This window comes from Photinus pyralis, unplaced genomic scaffold, assembly GCF_008802855.1.
Source record: "Photinus pyralis isolate 1611_PpyrPB1 unplaced genomic scaffold, Ppyr1.3 Ppyr1.4_LG2, whole genome shotgun sequence".
Lineage (NCBI taxonomy): Eukaryota > Metazoa > Arthropoda > Insecta > Coleoptera > Lampyridae > Photinus > Photinus pyralis.
The window spans coordinates 42,839,122-42,856,765 of NW_022170403.1; the positions used below are offsets into that span (position 1 = coordinate 42,839,122).

The 17,644-nt window shown below is 35.6% G+C and overlaps 2 protein-coding genes across 2 annotated transcripts; one reads left to right on the forward strand and one right to left on the reverse strand.

The window, feature by feature from the left end:
* The first annotated feature begins 946 nt into the window (after nt 1-946).
* Nucleotides 947-1,996, forward strand: LOC116164495. The gene is made up of 4 exons (XM_031478682.1): nt 947-1,095; nt 1,281-1,366; nt 1,414-1,579; nt 1,786-1,996. The coding sequence occupies exons 2-4, from the start codon at nt 1,292-1,294 to the stop codon at nt 1,938-1,940; spliced, it is 396 nt and encodes a 131-aa protein (XP_031334542.1). The 5' UTR covers nt 947-1,095; nt 1,281-1,291; the 3' UTR covers nt 1,941-1,996.
* Nucleotides 1,997-2,069: 73 nt separating this feature from the next.
* Nucleotides 2,070-3,121, reverse strand: LOC116164494 (TM2 domain-containing protein CG11103). The gene is made up of 2 exons (XM_031478681.1): nt 3,077-3,121; nt 2,070-2,985 (listed from the first exon to the last, which is right to left on the reverse strand). The coding sequence occupies exon 2, from the start codon at nt 2,676-2,678 to the stop codon at nt 2,148-2,150; it is 531 nt and encodes a 176-aa protein (XP_031334541.1). The 5' UTR covers nt 2,679-2,985; nt 3,077-3,121; the 3' UTR covers nt 2,070-2,147.
* Nucleotides 3,122-17,644: the final 14,523 nt, after the last annotated feature.

Consider the following 17,644-nt stretch of genomic DNA (forward strand, 5'->3'; position numbering starts at 1 on the left):
TGCGGCTCTCGAAGTTGTAGTTTTTTTAAAGTGACCAGGGCCACTTGAAAGATGCGCAGCCCTGTTCGATAACGTCATCGACATATCGACAACGTGTGAAATTATTGCTTAGGGATTGTTTTTGTTTAACCTTCCAAACCTTATCTGACCTATATCTTCAGTACAATTGTAAACCAAATGTGTGTAAACAATTTTGCAAGAATGAAATGATAGATCAAGGTTCCATATTATACCAGAGTGCCAGACAGAAGGTACTTCTTTCTCTCTTACCCTCCATTCTCCATTCTTTTTGCAAGAAAAAAATATGCCAAATTCTTGACAGACTATATTATACCGGGTGGTGCACGGTAAGTAGGAACCTAGGGATTTAACATGGGAAATTAGTTTTATGCAATATCCTGCTCCCCTGTACATTTTACAAAAAAAAGCGTTTAAAGTTGTTCAAAATTAAAAGGCGCATACAAAACTGTTTTTACATGTTTTATTAAGCTTTTGGTATACCCGCAAGTTTAAAAATAAATTTCAACATTTCTGTTATTAGTAGCAATAGCCATGACTTTTGTTGTTTTACATACCCTATAGTACAATGCCTCAATGATAGTTACGTCCTTTGATTATATAATAATCAAAGGTTACGCCTCTGTCTCTCTTTAGAAATAATAAGCAACCAACAGCACATATTTGAAATAGAACTTAAATCATATCCACATTTTTGTGCAACTCGGGGCTTTTAGCAAAATTATACGGTCGTATCGCCGTATTTTATCTTAAACAATTGGACTAAAAATTGGGGCGGATTTGGCAAATTTGAATTACCTAAATTAATTTAGCGTAAAGAAATGAATAAAAATCAGTTTTGAATTTTTTAATTTTTTTGTTGTACCCCCCAATCCATTACTTTTCATGTAACTTAAATATTTGAACTAGAACATAGCAGTTTTAATTCCCTTTTGAATGAATCAACCTGTTTTGATAACCGATTTCCAGTTTAAAATTCCCGCCTTAGCGCACCTCTAATTTTTCTTTAAGTTGGACATACTGCGAAGTAAATCCGGTGGAAAAATTCCTCTGTCAAATCTCCAGATCCAAAAGGAGGTAATAATTGGTTTCTTTAATCCATATTTTTGATTTTACTGGTTAGAAATTAGTATTAGTGTTCGCATTATATGATTTTTTAGTATCTGTTAAGATATTTAAATTGAAATTGTTCAAAAGTATGTTACTTTCTGCAACACGTGTTTTCTGTCAAAATATGGTGTAATAATTGCAATTATTTTCAGGATAACTCAAAATGCAGTTGCATATTCGTGGTCAGTCAGTACATGTCCTGGAATGCCAGGGCACGGAAACGTTTGCCCAGATTAAGGTTAGTGCAATGACGGTAGACCAGTTTATACAAAATTGTGGTTACAGAATAGGATCGCAGCACTAGAGGAACTAACTCCGGAGGATATTAAGTTATATTCGCAAGGAAATCCTATTAGCGAAGATGCTCTTGTATCACTGTACGAAGCTGCAGACATTGAATTGAACGTTGGTCTTCTCGGTGGTAAAGTTCACGGATCATTGGCTCGTGCAGGTATTTGCATTTTTTTAAATTCAATATGAGGGGCAAGTTACAGCAGGCCTTTTTGTGTTTTTAACGAAAGGTCTTCCTTAAGGCTTGCTAGACTAAAATTGGACTGTTTGAGGTAGATAACGTCTAAAGTTAGCTACTGTAGGAGGTTACGAACATTTTATTTTCAGTATGTTTTGTGTATATGTACTAATGCTTTTTGTGTACAGGTAAAGTAAAGGGGCAAACACCCAAAGTAGAGAAACAGGAAAAGAAAAAGAAGAAGACAGGAAGAGCTAAAAGACGAATTCAGTACAACAGAAGGTTCATCAATGTTGTTGCCACTTTTGGTCGTAAACGTGGGCCAAATTCAAATTCAGCTTAAATATAGGTTTACTTTTGTATTTTATGTGGCAAAAACTAATTAAATCATAAAATCTTGATGGTATTTTTAATTTGATTTTCTGTTATATACAGCAAGAGCACATTTTTGTGATGAAATTAAAAAAATACGGTGATCAAAAGTAGAGTTTTTATTATCGCACATAATTGGATATATAAACAGAACTTCAAGCATCAATTGTAAGATTAATCAAACATAAATATTCCAATTGCTGCCATCTTCGGGTGTTAAATTATTAGTAATAAGTAAAACAATATCAACAATCCACCAAATACCTAATCCTCCTAAAGTTAGAAGTTTTCCTACTGCTGTACCCGTTTGACCTAAACAAAAACGGTCCATTCCAAGGAAACCTAACAAAATGCTATACAGTAAAGTAGTAGCGAAAAATTGTTGAGAGTATTTAATGCACGCTACACCTTCTTTAAGAAATGTTTTATTACCATAACACTCTATTTTATCTAAAACTGTACAAGGCACTTTTGTTCTTTCTACATCATCGTACCACATTCCACCAAACTTAATGCACCCGTAACCCAATTCGTCTTTAGCAGTTTTATTTCCCTTATGGTCGACAGGTTCCTCACAGTCGATGAACTCCCATGATAAAAATGAACATTGGACTAAGGGACCTAAAGGATCAAAAGAAGCGTTTTCTCCAGGAACTTCACAGTTAATTCCTGTTATCAGTAGATGGTAAAGGACAATTAGGAAATACATGTCGATTAAGAAATCACATCCTAATGTTACATTTTCATGAGTACCCGTAAAGCCTTTCCGGTTTGTTTACCAGCTGCATATTTATTTGTTTTATTCAAGATCTTATCGCAGTCTAGAGACACTAGCAAGAGTATTCTTTACTGTGGTCAGCATCAGAGGGATTTTTTTCGCAGGACGTTGTCCACTTATTTATTTTGTACAAAAACAGCTGGCTTGTTGTAACTAGCGCCCGTGTTTAAAGTCCCGGGATGAAATCCAACTGGCGGTAGCTATGCACCCGGTAATAAGGAACTGTCCATGTAGATACCTACGGAATGTAGAAAGAGGCATATTAAGGTGACGAAATTTTTTCGAAAATGTTATAGCATTGGATTTATCAAGTACTTAATTTTCAATACCTAGTGTAGTGTACTTAACCCCCAGGTTCTACACTAACTTCACACTACAAGAACACGGAAATAAAACCAACCCGGTAACGTTTAAAAATGGCCACCCGAATGACTATTCCCAAATACCTTAATATATTAATACAGGAAACTCGCTACTATTTGCATTTGCGTACGTGTGACACGTGAATGAGCGCCATCTTTACGGCGCGGTGTGCAATGACGAAAAAATAAGAAGAGAATTATTTATATTCCCAAGAGTATTTAACATCATAGGGGTATGATATTATCAAATACCATCATATTATCAGTTTATCCATAAGAATTTTGCAAAATAATCTGTAAAAAATAATACATACCCTAAAAAAGCGAGTTAATATTCATCTGCTCATTTCTGTAATGGTACCTTGGTAGATAATTTCTTTGCCTTTTCAGGTTTCTAATAAGGTAAGGTGGGGTAAGTTTATTTGGAGGAAGTGAATAATGAAGATAATACGAAAACCATGCGAATACTAGAGGTTTCATATAATAAACTACTAAAGGAAGTCTCTCAGCTAACTTTTATTGTTAAATCTTTATTTTGCCTTAAGAGCTTATATATTTTGTAAACAACCTGTTTATGTTTTTAAAAGTCTTTCCTTTGTGTTCTTAAAAAGTTTGTACAATCGGTAACACTTTGCTGAACAATAATGAAGTGCTAGAGCAAAATTCTTCTGCAATTCTGAGTATCTACGACCTCTTGGTTTACATTCAACATTGTCCAATGGGGTCATTATAGAATTACTAGGTCTTAACTTCTTAAGTTCGGATTTCAGTTCTTCATTCTGTTTTTGAAGAGTTAAGACTTGCTGTTTTAAATTTGCAATAGTTTGAGTATATCTGCTTTTATATTTTTGCAACAAACGTAACTTTTTTGCAACAGTATTCGGGGAATCGCACATGTTTCCTTTTCTTTTCTTGGGCTCAGAATGGTATTCAGCTACAGTTTGTGGTATACGGTCTTCCATAACATCTGCCTCGAGGTTTTCATTTTGAGGTAACTTACGTTTGAAAGGACCTTTTCTTGTCTTTAATTGAACCCCGTGCAACTTTATACTTGGAATGACACCCTTCCAAGAATATCTTATTCTCCGTAAAAGTGTAATTGTAAAACCTATTCCAAACAAATACACTAATGAGTAAATAAATTCAGACCTACACTTATGTAAATCTCACCCTTGACTAAACAATCGTGTATTTCTGAAATGACTTTCAACAAAATGATCAGAACACACTCTATAGCTTCTGTTTAAACATTTCACACCTCCTTTCTTAAAAATAGCATCCAAGTCGCTTCTTTTGCAGTTGACCACCCACTGCTTGCACCTAAAATGAAAACAATAGTATAAGCTAGGCCCTACATAACATAAAACTTCATAGAAATTTGTGGAAAAATATAAAACTTCCAATTTGGGTATATACAATAAAGTTACTTACACTTCTGTATTTAAAGGAAATCGAAAGAATGCTTTTGAACAATTTTTCACAGTGGCATTGCAACAACCATACACAGCACAGACCCCACCAGACATGCTGTTTTACGACTTTTTCTCTCCAAAAAGCCAAATCAAAAGTTGCAAAAATTTCAAATCAAATATGACATTTGATTGTGAACACACCCTACCGCACGGTGGCGCTGCAGTCACTTGCGACAGGTTGTCAATGTGAGTTTCCTGTATTATTATATTAAAGTATTTGCTATTCCCTCCAAAACTAAACAAGATCCCGCTTAAATTTGAAAAGTGGCACGTGATAAAACATCTAAGGCAGGGCCCCTTTACGTTAGTTGTAGACAACGCTTTCACCAGAAGCACAGTTAGGGAAGGAACGTTAAATAAAACACTGAAATTGTGAAAAGTTTGTTTAATAATGATCGTAATTATTAAGATTGTGAAAGCCCGGAAATTTAGTTGTAGCAAAGAGTAACCATAATAAGAGATTCAACGGCATAGAGAATAGTGTTGCATATGTATTGTGTGTTGCCTAACAAATTTTACTGCTTTTTCTCAATTTTATTGGCGTACGCTACGCCTAAGGTGGGTTCATAGCTCTCCGTTCATACGTTTCCGTTTGTCCGTTAACCAATCAGAAGACAGCAAATTTTTAAATCGTACGTCGTCCGTTTACGACGGAAAAGTTGGTTGAAGTTGAACATTTACGTTTCCGTTGGTCCGTTTTTAACAAGAGTGAGGTTATGTTTGGTACGTTAACAGTGTTCACCTATTCGTTCTTCAGGGTAATAATCAGATAGCAACGTGTTCTTATACTTTCGTACCATTTTTCAATACTGAAAATCACGGAGGGTATAGTACAAAATAAAATTTAGGTTATGGTTATATGTTGCAAATGTACAATGTGGACGGATTGCTATGAACCTTAACAAAATGTATTATCCGTTTGACGAATCAACGCAACGGATGAACGGAGAGCTATGAACCCACCTTTAGGGGCTATTTCAAGGCAACTACTTGTTTAGAAGTTTATAAATATCATTGCAGAAATCCCAGCGTTGCCAAATGTTTAGTGTTTGCTTGAACTTATTTAGGTATCTATTATTCCTTGAAATGTATGATGTTTAGAGATATGTTATTGCATTCTACGCTTATGGCACAATTTATTAAGGTCCGAACGCTTGTTGGTTTGATTCATAGGTGCGAAGATATGTTCTTCGTGTAACAATAAGCCGTTTTTTGGGCGGTAAATAATAGATTTTTTACTGTGTATTGTGTATTCCCAGTAAGCGCGAGTAATAAGCTCGCTTTGATTACGTCTCTGCCCATTGTACACACTGTTCGTCGCCCTACCGTCGACGGACGTATGGCAAAGTCGACCGAACTAGATCGTTTAGTTAGAGGAAGTAGTCTAACGAACGATATTTATCTTCCAACTTGCACGGAAATAAAGGAACATTTTTTTTTTAAAAAAAAAGGCCAATAGACGTTTTATAGCATGTATTGTACAAATAATAAGATAATGAAAGATTCCAGGAAAAAATGTTGCAATCACTTTATAATTTTTGCAGGCCAAACTATCAACAATGCTAAATCCAAAATAAACTGCCTCAATTGGATTATAGTTGTGATCGAATGGTTCAGATCAGTTACACTGTGGAGTGGACCAACGCAACCCCTGACGCAACCCCACCGCTTTAAAAATGGTTTCTTTGCGATAACTGAAAAACTACTTGACCGATTTGGACCCTATTTTTTACCAGTCGATGTGACTAATGTCCCATTTAATCTCATTACATTTCAGTCCGATCGACCCACGCATTCCGGAGATATTTAAACGCTCCAGAAACCCTATATTTGGAGTGGAAGCCAACGTTGTTTTCAAAAATGAGACCATACACTGCATTATCAATCGTTTAGATGCATAAATTACTAGCAGAATGCGGAAAATTTAAATACATATACTTATGTGTTTTTTCCGCTACTAGCCAATGGCATAGAGTAAATTTACTCTATGCCAATGGTGACTGAAAAACATGCGTACGACGCTTTAGTTGCTAGGAGACCGATGCGCGCTAGTGCTGCTGCTTAAAATGCGGGTCGAGAGTATTTTTTTCATTGAATTGTTTAAATGAGAATAACGTGTAAATATTTAATTAAATTTATTCGACGGGTGCAGATTTATTAATTTATTATTTAACTGCACTATATATTTTGACTGATTATTGGATTAGACTGATGTTTTTTTTCTGAGGACATATAAGGATTATTGCATTGTAATGATTGATTGTTAATGATTAAACAACTCAGCGTATGTAGGCATCTATACAAAATTAAAGCAAACAAAATTTCCTGTAAAATAATCCCTATGCTCATCATAAAATCCAATTTTATTAAATATGTTGTCTACTTTAATTTGATTGTAGTAGACGATCTAAAAGGGATGGATAATAACAATGCTTGATGAATGACTCCATTTCGTTAATAGGTCTCTAATGAAGGGTGAAGGGTATTATTGTGAACTACCTATTATAATAAATTATAACAAATTTAATTTACATTTTTACAATTGTACCTGTTATTGGTTATTCACTTAAACAGTAATTACTGTCTATTCAATAGACGCCAACTAAACAGGGAAATCCTAATGTAATTAACAATAGGTACTGAATCGTTGCTGATTTCTTTTATACTTAAGTAATGTTTTCTAATTATATCATGTCCACATTTTATACAGCCAATAAGAAAGAAAATTAAATGTGACAACCGCGCAAATATTTTAAACCGAAATTCTATAAAGAATTCTGTAAATTTTCAATACGCGCCAATATTTAAAGAGGCGGTTAGTTCTGGCCACCTCTACGAGAGGGCCCGCTTTTGGAATCCTAGCGGGCGAGTTCTTATAGCCAACACGCGTTTATACCATTGCGCTGTATCTCTTATTATGGTTACTCTTTGGTTGTAGCAAATTAATATAAACAAAGCAAGCAAAGCCAAAAGGTGTCGTATTCTCGCAAAGGTAACTGGCTAAGGGTAAAAAGAGTACGACGTAAGAAAAACCTCGCAGTTTGATTAATACAGTCCAAATTTTAATTATCAAAATATTTTGTAAAAGTTTAAGCAGTAGTTAACAAAGATAGTAAATGCATATATACAATGTTGGTTACACTCAATGTTAAAAGCAAGTTTTTGTGAACAATAGGTCAGGTAGTAGCAGGTACCTAAATTCTGGGGAAGCGTTAAGAGTACCGGATGTGACTCATTTTTGGTGTAATAAAGTTATTTTGTTAAAAGCAAGATGGAAAATTACATGGCCTTGTAGGTTTAACTAAAAACAAGATATGTGGAAATTATTGAATCGCCACTTATTTATCGCACATAGATTCTAAACTGAAGAACATTGATTAGCGTAATCCCGCTCCTGCAAGCTGGATAGCCCGTCCCTGGTTGCGGGGTTTCGAGCCTACAGTTGGATGTCGAAGACAATCACGGAATTAGGTGTCGTAACTCAATTTTGACTACAGTTTTTTTCCACTCCCGTGACTGCTTCATTCACGGAGAAAATTGTTAGTAACAAACAACAAGTCAGTACACACATCAAACGAATCGGTAATTTCCACATATTAAAATAAAATTATAAAAACTCGGGCCAATAGAAAGTCTGCAAAACGACGCGATACATTCCGCACCATAATTATTAATTATTCCGTTTTGACCGTTGACGCTTTACGTTATTGTAGTTTACACTTTGATTCTTGTATTTGCTTTATTTTACGTTTTCCGTCCCCAGTTTTATACAAACTCGTCTTTCTCAAGACGCATATAGTTTGGATCTACGATCTGATAAGGTATATTCTCTTAAACTGTTTTTAAATTTTGCATCAGAATGTACGGCCTAAATTTCTAGCGCTCTCGGACACGCCCTGTCAGGGACTTTCTGAGCGTGGTGCCACTGTATGAATGTTACTTCACGGACAAGACCAAGTAATCAACATCAATAAACATAAATTAAGCAAGCATTACACCAAAAACGTAAACAATTACAAACAATAGCATAACGGTATTTAACATGTCATTCTGCATTGCGGTTAAGTAAATTTCAAAATCAAAGATTGAGACACAAAAAATTTAAAATGCGTCATAGAAAACACAAATAAGATATAAAGAAATGCAAAAATAGCTACCGTTCGTGCTTTCTAGGTGGCGCAGGCAGCTTTTTCCCACTAAAGTCCCTAGAGGGACTTTATTTCCCACCTAGAAATTGCATAGTTGCCAACTCTCAAAAATGAATGTATCGTCGTAAGTTGTATATACAGGGTGGAATCTTTTACGTTCGTAAACGAACTTGTATCATTAATAATTATTCTGGCATATGGGCGCCGCGGATAGCTCGATTGAAGTGTAACTAAGAGTTCAATTCTCGACCACTTTTTCAAGGTGCTGGGACCGTATATCCGCAATAAAGCGGCGATCGTCGTCGTCTAGCGTCTGTGGTTTATCGGCGTAGACTCGTGGTTTCACATATCCCCACAAAAAATAATGCATGGGTGTGATATCACAAGATCGTTGATTGTTTCGCGCGCTGTTCGGCATTTTGCGCCGTTTTGTTGAAACCAAAACTCTTCCACATTAACGCCATTCAATTGTGGAATGAAAAAATAAAAAAAAACTGTCACGTTTTGACCAAGATTATCTTCGTAGAAATATGGGCCAATGATTCAACCAGCATATAAAGCACCCCAAACAGTTAATTTTGTGGATGTAACGGAGTCTCAACAATGGGTTCTGGATTCTCTTCACTCCAAATCCGTCAATTTTGCTTATTGACGTACCCATTCAACAAAAATGGGCTTCATCGCTGAGCACAATTTTGTGGTGAAATTGAGGATCAAGAGCAAATTTGTTTTCGGCCCAGCTGGCAGCTATCAAATTGTCTGACACTAAAAACAGTATTGTCATTTTGAAATAGAAACCTTTAAAAAAACACCCTTTAGTTTTAGGGCTTATGCAATAAAAAATGCAATCTCTACTCAATAGGCTTCGAAAAAAATAGAATCTATTGTTTCTTGGCGTCACGAGACGAACACGAGTGATGAGAGTGGGGGAGTCGATTAGGTCCGTGGCAAGTAGAACTTTTTTTAATTTGGCGGGAATTTTAAAATATGTCTGCGCGGGCCATTCGGAATTCGTCACAACGTGGCCGCGGGCATAGAATTGAGCAGCCCCCATTAGATGGTCTTTATCCAACTTCTATTTCATAAGTTGCCCGTTTTCTTTTTCAGGCACAGCCTCGACGATTGTTCCTGCATCAATGTCGGAACTGTGTGTTATTCGTGGTGGTTTCTCCTACAACAACTTCGAGTTGGCGTTTTTTTGTAGCTTAGGTTTTGGGGTAGCTTTGTGAAGGTGTTCAAGAAACCCTTTAAAAGAGAGGGCACATCAGGGTTTAGGTACTTTTAAATAATACACTTCTTTCCTTCGTCAAAATAATCGTGAGATATAAGATTTTTGCTGCGTACTGCATTTGATCCATTTCGATAATCTTGAGCCCTTCATCAAAGCAGAGGGCAAAATTTGTCAAAGTTGTACACAATACAAAGAAGCATCAGCGATTAAATATGTTAATGATATAATTGAAATGTTTAGGGTTCCCCGAAGATTTATCTTCGGTAAAGGAACGGCATTTAACAACTTGGGCATTAAAAAGAGGTTGTCTGTGCAATCGCAACTCCACAAGCCAACGGATAGGTAGAGAAGATGAACAAAGTTATCCTGTCAGAATTATCAATAAATTGATATCGATTGAAGCTGAGATGCAGACAATCAACGTTTGAGTCTCTAGACGACGTCGTCGATCGTAAGCTCGACAAAACGATTCGCGAAAATTTCGCAATACTCTCGAATGTCGACATTCATATTTTATAGAACGAATGGGTCACATTCGCTTTTATTCTTTTTTGTTGGTATCCGATAGTTAATGTTTTATCGACTCTATGGCGGCTCGATAATGTTCTAGAAGGTTCGCAACAATATCCTCTTTGGATGTATTTCCCTATAACGTCATTGCGTGTTCGTAAAGTTCACCAATATTTGGAAGGCGGTTAAAACCATTTTTATGATCCAACTGAACCATTTCAAAATTACCCTTAAGTATCAAAAGCTATTTGGATTGAATGAATCTCCCACATATGTAGATATAACAGCTTCATTTATTCATTTAACTGACCCTACAATAACTATGATATCAAACGGTTAATCCCATTGGCGAGTGTTATAATTCGTTGATGAAATGATTAAATTACGTACAACGCATTAGAAACACATTGGCCAATTGTTCGCCTCGACAAGTTCAAAAAGTTTAGTTGCAAGGGACGTAGTGTTACCTGAAATCATTTGTGTTCTAGTTACCTATTATAACCACGGCTACAAAGATGTATACTCTGCACTTCCAAAAGTACGTAAACAGCTTTTTATAATAGCAAACGCAGGATTAACTTTTCAATTTAAACAGTAGCAAAGGGTTTTTAAATTAGGTAGATGCTTAACTGATAGTAGGTAAATACTTCTTCATCATCGGTTCTAATTACATGGTACTTTCCAAAGATGAAAAATGCAAAGAGGCTAAAGAAGTCAAGGAAGCGAAAAAAACGCGTCGTTGAAATTGTTTTTATCCGGGGAATTTTACGTAGAATTTACATATTAATGTTTTCGAAGTTAAACTTACTTCGACATCTTTTCTCTTTCACAATCGATTTCCTTGTGCTTTTTAACTATGAGCTCTTAAGGTGAAAATAAAGAATTAGATTAATTCATAAATATAATAATTACACACAGCATTCTTATTTAATAGTTTTAAATGAGAGTGCACACACTTGTCGGATGAGCAGCGATCGGCAGCGTAACGAAGCCGCTTTTTTCTGTTTCTTCGCATAAAGCGCAAATTATAAACACATCTTCCTCATCAGAGGACACAATTGTTAAATGAAGATTAGGATAACAGAGACTCCGCGTCGGTTCGGCGCAGCGCCCTCTATGTGTGTATAGGCACGGAAACGCACTCCGCTGCGCTGCCGTGCGCTTCGCGTCGCCCCGCTTCGCTCTAGTGAGCGGTGCCCTTAGACCATATAGTACATGGACTGCTATTAGCCCTATGCTTTCAATACAAAATGGATGGTCACGGATAGAGGGCACTGTAGTCGTGGGTATGCATAGATATATAAATACATAGATACAGCCATACCCCAACATAGTTCAAAAGGACGTACCATCTATTACCATCACTTTCGGCACATTAATTACGTATAGCGCTATCCTTTATAGAGGTACCCTGAGCATGGAAGGCAAGATTCGCATTATTTATTATAACTGTCAATCAAATTGTTAGCACAAATCACACAGAAAATTATCAAATTTGAGACTTTACAACATAAATAAACCGCCTTTTTATTTATTTAAATTGCATAGCAGCAAAGAAATGTTACATTTAAAATGGAAGATGTTATTTAAAAAGCTGGCAAATGAAGAATTTGAAAAAATTACAGCTGACAACTGGAAGAAAGTGTGTGAACATGTGGAAAGTGATTAATTTAAAAGAGAAGTTATATTGGTTGATGTTTCTGAAGTTGACAGTGATGATTCGGATTTGTCAATTTCATCTGATGATGATTCGGATTGTGAACTTTTACAAACGTAATGAATGTTGACTAAATGATTATTATCACCAATTGGATATCATTGTTAAGATGTTGTATTTATTTTAAATAAATGTACACGGCGTGTAGCTTACTTACTACAATTAGCACTATAATTTCAAAAAGAAACCCCACCGATTGTACAACATATGCCGAAAGGGAGGCAAGACGCGTAGCGACCAAAATTTGATATTGCACGCACACACAGTCTAAAATCTCGTTTTCCTAAGAATATTGCACGGATCCTTCTTTGTGATCATGATACAAACGCACTGCATCAACATCATATAGGCCAAAATGATAATTGGAAACGAATTCACTTCCTGTCGCAACTTAATCTCCGTTACCAATACGCCTAAAACCATGCAATTAAAATTAAAATGTTGAACATAAACTTTACTTACTTACGGTTTTTTTGGTATTCTGTAAGCCAGCAATGAATTCACTGCAGCACATCATGCCAAACAAGGTAAACATAGTCCCAAATTTGAATGGCGTAGCTCTATGTAATAAAACTATTTCAGGAATAACAATTATGAACGCGTCTATCATTATGGCAAGCACTAATGTTATTCGTATTCCATTGATAACGCAATAATTACATAATATTTAGTGAATAAACCGGCCATTTAGTTAGATTTGATTTCGCGCGATCGTGAAATGTGTCAACTGTCACATGACTTATGGGACGCGCTAAGTTTGTTTTAAGCGTCCGATTCGCGTACGACATAGAAGTTAATGCAATAAAAAGAGATAGAACATGTTTCTTCTTGGTTAGAAGGCAATGGAGAGATGTACAAATTTCTTTGATATGTTTTTTAAAAACCGAGGTACGTTTGTTAAGGATGGCTGTATCTAGGTATTTATATATCTATGTGGGTATGTGAATCTCAGGGTAAACTAAAGTCGTATAAACACCACTCGGATCGCGTAAAGAGTAGCTTTTATAGTAACCGCGTAGTACGGGAAGCTTTCAATCCTCCTGATTATCTTCTATACGTCCACAAATCGCAATAAGTTTGCTTTTTTTGGCATATCTAGGCGATTAATTAATTGACGTTTGTTAATTTATAGGTTGACAGTCTCAAATCGTGTCTAATCGGACAACTTCGGATAGACTCGTTTACCCTGAAACTCACATACCCAGGCGATGTCCTTGACTATATTTTCGTTACAATTAGCAGTCCATGTACTATTATGGTCTAAGGCGGTGCCCTTTATTTGTGGATTATTGCATTTTCTGTGGCTAGATATGGTGAAATATAATTGTCTCCTTGCTTCAAAGCTTCGTTTTCCGTAGCCCGATGAGCATAGAAACTTATCATTTCCAAAAATATCACTCAAAATTGGTTGGTAGAACAGTAACATTTCCAAGTTTAAATTGAATTGTTGAGAATGCGCGATTAATATTTCACCGTCGGCGTCTTGGTCGGCGTCGGCATATTTTTGTACAAATTCAATTTTAACTGCATTATGACTTGGTATATGGCAACATAAGTAATAACTAAGTATTAATGTCGTGAGTACACTAATCAAGGAATGCAATTGCTTTTCGTTTAGTGCATATGGTTACGGATGGTAAACTTAGTGTTTATGTAAAAAGTAATCCTAAACGATTCGAAACGATTTACAAAAAGCGCATTTCCACTTGCTTCATTTCCCATTTGTAAGTTGCAAGTTCTGTTAAAATCGTAAAAATCCGGTCACAAATATGAAAGATAGCGTTGCACATGGGCAATCTATTTTTGACGTGTTACTTCAATTTCAGTTTATAAGAAGAATTTCATTTCAATGCTTATCAAATTTCATTTAAATGCTTCTATAAAGGAAAAAGTTGGCACTGTGCAGGCGCAAAACCAAATTTTGAAACTGGCGTTTGATTTTCCTTTATTCCAAGTGCCTATATAACTTTCGTTTAAATGCTTCCCTAAATGAAAAAGTTGGACCTGCGCATGCGCAAAATAGAATTTTGAAACTGGCGTTAGATTTTCCTTTATTCCAAGTGCCTATGTATCAAATTTCATTTAAATATTTTTTTCTACAACTGTCAAAAAAACCTGTCATTTTCTGACGGATTTCGAAACGCGAAGTAAGTACTAGATTTTTAATCGGTTAATTAATAAGTAAGGTTGCTCTTGACAACGTGCGCGAAATCGTCAACAGTGAAAAATAGTATATTAAGATACAAGTGTATAATCAAGTCTTTAAAGCACGCGCAACGAGTTTAAGGGCACGACGCAAAGCGGAGTGCTTTTAACGTTGCAAGTGCTTTAAAGACCAATTATACACGTGTATCTTATAGTATTTTTTATTATACCTGCAGTATAATCTAAAAATAGGAAATACAATGAAGTCATATGGACGTTATACTCGAATACATGTCTAATTAAGTGGGCTGGGTGTTCGTAATTTCACGATTGCCATGGAAATGTCACTTGACGTTTGCTTATAAAAATCATCGTCTTGGTAAATTAAACGATTTCCATTGAAAAAAATAATACACCGTCCATTAAATCGGTTGTTGTAAAATCTAAACAAACGTTGGTAGGTGTAAAATCCAACTCCAGTAAAGCCTATTATAAAGACTATGAAAAGTTGTTTCCATGGATGAATAGGAAGTTACCTACGAATACGGTCTTAAATTAATCAATAATGCTGGCATATATGAAGGAAATGTCAAAGGTATTTAAATCTTCTATATTTTGGTGCATTCATTCAAAACTTCAAAGCAATGATTAAAAAGTGGAACAGATTTGGAAGCATATCCTAAATTACGCGCGTTTGTGAAAGCTTCAACCAAAGGATAGGTACAAAAGCCAAAGAAATGTTCTGCATTTACAGAAAGCGACTTAGGAAGATTTTTTATTTCGCCCAGATGACAGTTTCAAAAGTCATACTTGAAGTATCGTTACTAGCAACTTTAAAGCACGTGTGTTTTAAAGGCCTTTTTTCGCACGCATTTGAGTGTTTAAAACGGAGATTGTGATTCAGGTATAATAAAAAAGTATTTCGCGCACGGGACAAAGTTGAACTTAAACAGCAATTTAATTAACAATCGGTTCAGTTGTAGAAAAAATATTGTATATAACGCTAGCGGGAAGTTATTTCGCGCATTTGACTGATATTTTAACTCGGCTTCGCCTCGTCAAAATACCTTCAGTCTCAATGCGCGAAATTGAACTTCGCGCTCTTGTTATATAAATAACTATTATATAAATAAAAAAGTTTGCAATTCGGTTTATAAATGGTCGAGATGCGAACAGGGCACTGCGAATTTTGAATCGATTCGTTTACACGGACAGATAGATGGACAGACAGACATGGGAACAGATGGACAAGCGAACAGACAGACGACAGCCAGCAATGCAAAATTATAAACGATCTCGAGGATCGTTAATAAACGGCAAAAGTGTAAAATTATGCAGCATGTAAAAAATGATTTTTTGTTTTTTTTTTACAATAACTTTATTAGCAATAAACGCAGAAAAAAATTCCTGCCTTGGTGTAAACCTCGACACCATAACGAACCAAATAGCGAAAAAGTACAATAATAGCTCTTAAGGTAAAGAACTAGTAGCGTCCGAACGGATGGACGGACAAAGTGGCCACAATAGCGCATTTTTTTATTTTTGTGGAAATGCACCAAAAAGGGGCCCTCCAAGAAAAATTAAAAACTCGATCGCTTTGGGAGTGATACAGTTGAACCCTTTTGTGATTGCTCTGGTACACAATAACCTCTTCTGGTATAGAAACTTTCAGGATAATGAAGCTTGTATTTACCCTTACCGCGGTTAAAACTTGCGTCAAAGTTTGGAAGAAATAAATCGAATTGTTGTTTGTGTTCAAAAACCAAATCCCACTACCCTACACGCTCTAATTTTTCCGCTTATTATTTGAGTTTTTTCCTGAGCAAAATGTCACTTTAAATACACGATCTAAGCGCCAGATTGTTTAACAACGACCGAGTTTTGCTTATATAGTACGACTTTTTCGAAAATTTATTAACTCAATAATTTATTGTTTCACAACTAGAGCTGTAAACTTTGGCGAAGAACTACCTAGTTCTAATTTAATTCAGAAATAGGTTTTAAAATCTAAATAAAATACTGCAAATAGAGTAAGTGCGTTAGTGATGATTTGGCAGACGACGGCGATGATGAATCAAAGGCACAACAATGCTACAGACCGATTTCAAACGTACACAATCAATGCAAATATTGAACAAGTAGAATGTACTTCTAATGTAATAAAAAAGAGAAAATATTACGTAGAATTCCCTTTGTGACTAGACACCTGACCGCAAAACTCCGATTAAAACATGCCATTCGTACGTTAAGGCTGGACAGTACATACAGAACGGAGTATGTAAAGTTGCCTATTGTCAATCCCCAAATTTGGTTATTTATAATATTAATTTGTGTTCGATGGTAAAAACATAAACTTAGTCCAATTTAATAATGCACATTTTCTATCTGTATAAAACCAGCCACGCGGCGGAAGCTATCTTTTCGCGCTTTTGAGGAAAACTTTTAAGTTGTTTTTCCAAGATAACTTATCTATAAATGAAGTTGGAACAATTTCCAAAATTAAGATACGTTCGTAAACTTAATATCTAGGCAATAACGCCAGGAAAATTTATTTCCTTTTTTCTTCTCCAAAATATGACACCCTAACAGCCCTCGACGTTGCCCTTAAAAAAAGATTATTTTAAAACATTTTAGTAAACCCCGGCGTTATTGTCTAGCTAAAGCATTCACCTTTCACAGGAATATTCGACCCCTTCTTCAACTTCACTCAGAATTAAGATATCGTGGAACGAAATCACGCGTTTTCGGGCAACGGAACGGGTGTACTGTCCAGCCTTAATTGCGAATCGTTCGGCTCCACTCAATGAGCGCTTACCTTTATAACTCTAAATTTGAATCCAAAGCATCGGCATCTAATTCAATTTCAATTTACAACTTGACATTTTAAAAGTTAAAATTTCGTATATATACGAACGTCGTATTTCTTCTAAATTGAAATTGAAACTTTTATTACAAATTTACAGATAATGAGATAATAAAGATTTGTTGCTGATATATTGAATGCTAATAACAAACTCATATTTCACAAAAAATCTGCATTTACAACTTTACGAAAGATGTATTCTCGTAAAAAATTCAAGCTCTTATAAAACTGTCAAATTACGTTATTTGATTTTAATTTTGCAATAAGTACCAAACCCCCTCTTAGAAGTAGGTATGTATCTTCCAAAATGCTTTTTTTTTCATTTTTAGTTTCAGAAACAATAAATTCTGATGTAACGCCACATTTGATGGGGAATTGTTTATAGACTGCTGAGCTTAGTTTTGAAACTCGGGAGCTGAACTACGGATAAACAGCAACTTTCAAGGTTA

Coding starts and splice junctions, on each gene's coding strand:
- LOC116164495 (XM_031478682.1), top strand. CDS start 1,292: ATGCAGTTGCATATTCGTGGTCAGTCAGTACATGTCCTGGAATGCCAG. Junction 1,367..1,413: donor AAACGTTTGCCCAGATTAAG/GTTAGTGCAATG, acceptor TTGTGGTTACAG/AATAGGATCGCAGCACTAGA. Junction 1,580..1,785: donor CGGATCATTGGCTCGTGCAG/GTATTTGCATTT, acceptor TTTTGTGTACAG/GTAAAGTAAAGGGGCAAACA.
- LOC116164494 (XM_031478681.1), bottom strand. CDS start 2,678: ATGTATTTCCTAATTGTCCTTTACCATCTACTGATAACAGGAATTAAC.